Genomic DNA, 4,665 nt, shown 5'->3' on the forward strand with positions numbered 1-4,665 from the left:
CTCAGCTTGTCTTTATTATTTCAACATCTGTGAAAAGGTTATTATAGTTCCCAAAATGCTCTCAGAAGCTAATTAAAAGGAAAAGACAAGCTAAGTTTATGTTTGGGGGAATCTTGTAGCCGATCCACAGAGTTTCTAGTAGTTTTCCTTAAAAAAAACACTTAAAAATTTACAAAAAAATGGCATTGATTTGCGGGGCGTAGCGGGGCGGGGCGGGGCGGGGCGGGGACAACTCTATCCCCTTCCCCTTCCCCTCCCCACACCGGGGAATTTTTATATTCCCCTTCCCCTTCTCCTTCCCCTTTCAAATCGGGGAATCCCCTCCCCAAACGGGGCGGGGCGGGGCGGATCCCCGCTTTTTCGGGTGAAATTGCCGGCCCTACTTGTGAGTGCTTTTTAGGAAATGTAATTTACCTCTTTACAGCTCTTAAAATATTAAAAGACAAGTTGGTTTGTGAAAGTATCAAAATATGGTTGTGCTGATATCATTTTCCTTTTTATGTAGTCAAATCTTTTCAAAAAGGCACTTGCTAGAGACCATCGTAAAAGGTACTTGCTAAAGTTGCTAGGGCTCACTTTTTGTCTTATTCAGTTTATTCATCGTATGTGGTTGTTCTCTTATGCAACAGCCAGTCTGCGAAATGCCTTCTGTGATGGTCCCTAGCAAATCTCGATTGTGCCTAAAAATTCATTTCAATACAGGATGATCCCAAGCCTCCGACCATAGAGTTTTCCATAATATGAAGTTCATCTATAGATCGGAGGGCTAGGATCACCCTGTGGAAATGATTTTTTGGGTATGACCTATTTACCATGAGGCCCATCAAATGAACAGTTTCGATCATCCTATGGTGTGGGCTGTAACGTCCTTTTGAAAATATTAGACAACACGTGCTTACAACATAGTCTCTCGAGATGGGTGTAGCCGTGTAGGAGTGACATCAGTTTAATTTTTCAGTTTGATCTTGTCTATAAATGGATCCGGCCTTATATGATGAGCCATCCTTCCCCCCTATGAAGCACTGGTGCGGGTGCGGGGTGCGGGTGCGACACGACACGGGTACGCGGGTACGTGATTTTTCAAAAAACTTGGGTGCGGGTGCGTTCGGGGTGCGTTGAATATAATAATATTTTTTATTAAAAAAAATTTTAAAAATAGGAAAGCAATCAAATAACAATAACATCACCATTCACCAAAATGGAAAATTCTAATATTACTCTTCATTTCATACGTGATTAAGTTCATCATTAAAGCACCAAAATAACATAAAGCATCAATGCATCATCAATCCTAGAAGTCAGTCGCTTCATCTCCAATATCGACAACATCGTCCTCTACGTCGTCGGTAAAAACAATGGACTCCAACTCCGGCTCATCCAAAGAAAGACTAGCAACTTCAAGTATCCCTACATCCTCGAAGGAATCAAATATATCTCCACCTATGTCCTACATCTTTGTCTCTCCTTGCTTATATTGTGGAGTTTGTCTTGAGAGAAACTGAAGATTGCTATGAACGAAAACCAAATCTTCAGCTCGTTGTGGAGTCATCTTGTTCCTCTTGAGAGAATGGACAAAAGAGTAAGTACTCCAATTCCTCTCGGCACAAGATGACGATGAAGGTTGCATAAGAATCTTCAAAGCTGTGCTTTGAAGCATAGGGGCACATGTACCATGGATGGCCCACCACTCATGAGGCTTGATAGTGAACCGTTCATTGATGGAATCAACATCATTGAATAATCCGGACTTCATGGAGAATTGTGCGAACTCCACATTAGCTCTTGTGTGGTCCGAGGAATTGGTGAAGTACCTCTTGAAGCACTTCATCCTCTCGGTATAAATTTCTGCATCCTTATGTGGAGGCACCCGACTTGAATCTTCACTAAGCCATTGCTCACTATAATACCTTTAAGAAAGAAAAAACTAATTTAGCTTCAAATTTTAAGTCAAAAGTTAGAACTTAGAAATAAACATAAAAAACTAATAATCCAAATAAATTTAAAGTCACCTAACCTTGGATTCAATGAATGAGCCAAGCAATAAAGTGGAGTGTTGCTCTTGTTCCAACGAGCAACAAGAATCTCGTGCACCACGTCAAAAAATTTGGACTCCTCTTCTTTCCTCTTTCCTTCCTTCCTATATATTGCCGCCCTTACTTTCTCTATCATGGTATCCCACAAATCATAAACCAAGTGAAGGTAAGGCGTATTCGTGTCACACTCTCTAAGCATGTTATAGATTGGGGATGTAAATGCGAGTATGTAGTCGATAGAATCCCACCATACGTCATCTAACACCTTCTCTTTTACAAACCTCGATTTTTTCATGTCATCCTCCTTATAACAAGTCCATTTGTCGCTAATAACCATTGCTTGAAGACCTTGCTTTAAGAGTTTCAATCTCTTAAGCATAACAATAACACTCGCAAATCGAGTCTCCACCACAGCAAGCAACTTCAAAGTGTTGAACTCGTTGAATATGGCTAGTCTCATGGAATGATTCATTATGAAATTCTTAATGATGCTAGCATCTCCCGAAACATCCGTTATCCAACTACATTCGTCATATGTAACTTGATTTGCTTCCACATTCTTCGCCGCACATATGTTCTTCAAAGCAAGGTTGAGGGTGTGCACCACACATGGGGTCCAAAAGATGGAAGAAAATTGTGCCTCAATAAGTTGTCCGGCCGCCTTGCAATTTGTGACGTTGTCGGTAATTACTTGGACAACATTTTCATGCCCAACTTCCATAATTACCTCTGTCAACAAGTTGGCAATGAAATGTTTGTCCTTTGTCTCCCCCGAACAATCTACCGCCTTGATAAACATAGGCCTACCATCGGTTACCACCATAAAGTTAATGAGAGGCCGCCTTTGTGAGTCACTCCATCCATCATTAACAATGCTCACCCCTTTATCCTTCCATGTCTCTCTAAGGGGTTGCAACAACCTATCAACATTTGCCCTCTCTTTTTGTAGTAGAGTCGTTCTTAGCAAGTTGTACCCCGGAGGCAAATAACCAGAAATTGGATTGTTGGCCGCATAAGAGTATGAACTCGCATAGTGTGGGTTCCTTGCTAGGTGAAATGGCAAGCCACCGGAGTAAAACATCCGAGCAATTTCGCCATGTAGGTGATCACGGGCCGCCATGTTAAATGCTTTTTCAATAGCACTCACACTTCCACTTGGACCACTTGTCTTCCTCCTTTTTAGATCAAAACTTGGAGGGACAAACATACTACTTGGGCAACTCAATGATCCACTACTTGATGATGGCGGCAATGACACTCTCTTGGGAGCATTTTGCTTTATAGTCTCCTTGCATTCTTCCTCCAACCTTTCCATTCCGAGTAGGTCATTTGCTTTCACCTTAGGACACGCTTTGATTCGTTGTCCTGATACCTTCAACAAGTGCGCTCTAACCCTTGTGTAGGAGCTATTCCAACTCTTATGGTAAAAATTAGATTCCCATCTCACATTCCCTCCACCGTTAGGATCTTTATCAAATTTAGTGGCATACCTCTATAAGGGCTTCGAGAGGTCTTCATCAGTAGAAGTAGAAGGTGGTGCATTTGTGGCTTGGGCGGCACTACTAGCCCCGGATGAAGACATTCTATTAAAAGAACAAACACAAATTTAGTAAGCAAATAAGATTATTGGACTCCCAATCAGTTCACAAGACTCATAATCTTATATCTTGATGGTCTAAAGTCTAAACCCTAAGCCCCTAATTGTGAGCCCAAATCAAGTTATTGGAGTCAAAATTAAACATAATTTTGACTCCTAAAATCAGTTTTGGGCTCCCAATCGATTGTCACAATCTTAAATTAACATGGCCCTAAAGGGTAAAGGCTAAAGCCCTAACGACCCTAACCCCTCTAATTGAGCCCAAAACGGATTTTGGGGGTCAAAATTAAAAATAATTTTTTACTCCTAAAATCAGTTTTGGGCTCCCAATCGATTGCCACAATCTTAAATTAACATGGCCCTAAAGGGTAAAGGCTAAAGCCCTAACGACCGAACTCCTCTAATTGAGCCTAAAACGGATTTTGGGGGTCAAAATTAAACATAATTTTTTACCCCTAAAATCAGTTTTGGGCTCCCAATCGATTGTCACAATCTTAAATTAACATGACCCTAAAGGGTAAAGGCTAAAGCCCTAACGACCTAACCCCTCTAATTGAGCCCAAAACGGATTTTGGGGGTCAAAATTAAACATAATTTTTTACTCCTAAAATCAGTTTTGGGCTCCCAATCGATTGTCACAATCTTAAATTAACATGGCCCTAAAGGGTAAAGGGCTAAAGGCTAAAGCCCTAATGACCTAACCCCTCTAATTGAGCCCTAAAGGGCTCCCAATAGAATGTCACAATCTCAAATTAACATGGCCTGAAAGCTCACAATTGGAAATTTGGGATTTAGGGCTTGAGGCCCCAAAGCCCTAAATCCCAAATTCTCAATTGTGACCTCCAAACTGAAAATCAGTTTAGGGCTTCAAATTCACAATCCATTTGAAGATTATGCCAACCGATTGTGAGCTCCAAATTGATTTTTATGTGACTCACAATCGGTTAGGGCTTTAGGCTATTTTTTAGGGCAAATCACAAATAAAATAATGCAAATCACAAATAAAAATAAAGGAGAGAGAGAAAGAGAGTAGAA

At 40.9% G+C, this 4,665-nt stretch overlaps 1 protein-coding gene across 1 annotated transcript; it reads right to left on the reverse strand.

The window, feature by feature from the left end:
• Positions 1-1,447: 1,447 nt before the first annotated feature.
• On the reverse strand, positions 1,448-3,348 carry LOC143880580 (uncharacterized). Its single transcript, XM_077383572.1, has 2 exons — positions 2,015-3,348; positions 1,448-1,907 (listed from the first exon to the last, which is right to left on the reverse strand). The coding sequence occupies exons 1-2, from the start codon at positions 3,346-3,348 to the stop codon at positions 1,448-1,450; spliced, it is 1,794 nt and encodes a 597-aa protein (XP_077239687.1).
• Between the last annotated feature and the right edge of the window lie 1,317 nt (positions 3,349-4,665).

This window comes from Tasmannia lanceolata, unplaced genomic scaffold, assembly GCF_043159265.1.
Source record: "Tasmannia lanceolata isolate RefF3 unplaced genomic scaffold, GAP_Taslan_0.1 ptg000007l, whole genome shotgun sequence".
Lineage (NCBI taxonomy): Eukaryota > Viridiplantae > Streptophyta > Magnoliopsida > Canellales > Winteraceae > Tasmannia > Tasmannia lanceolata.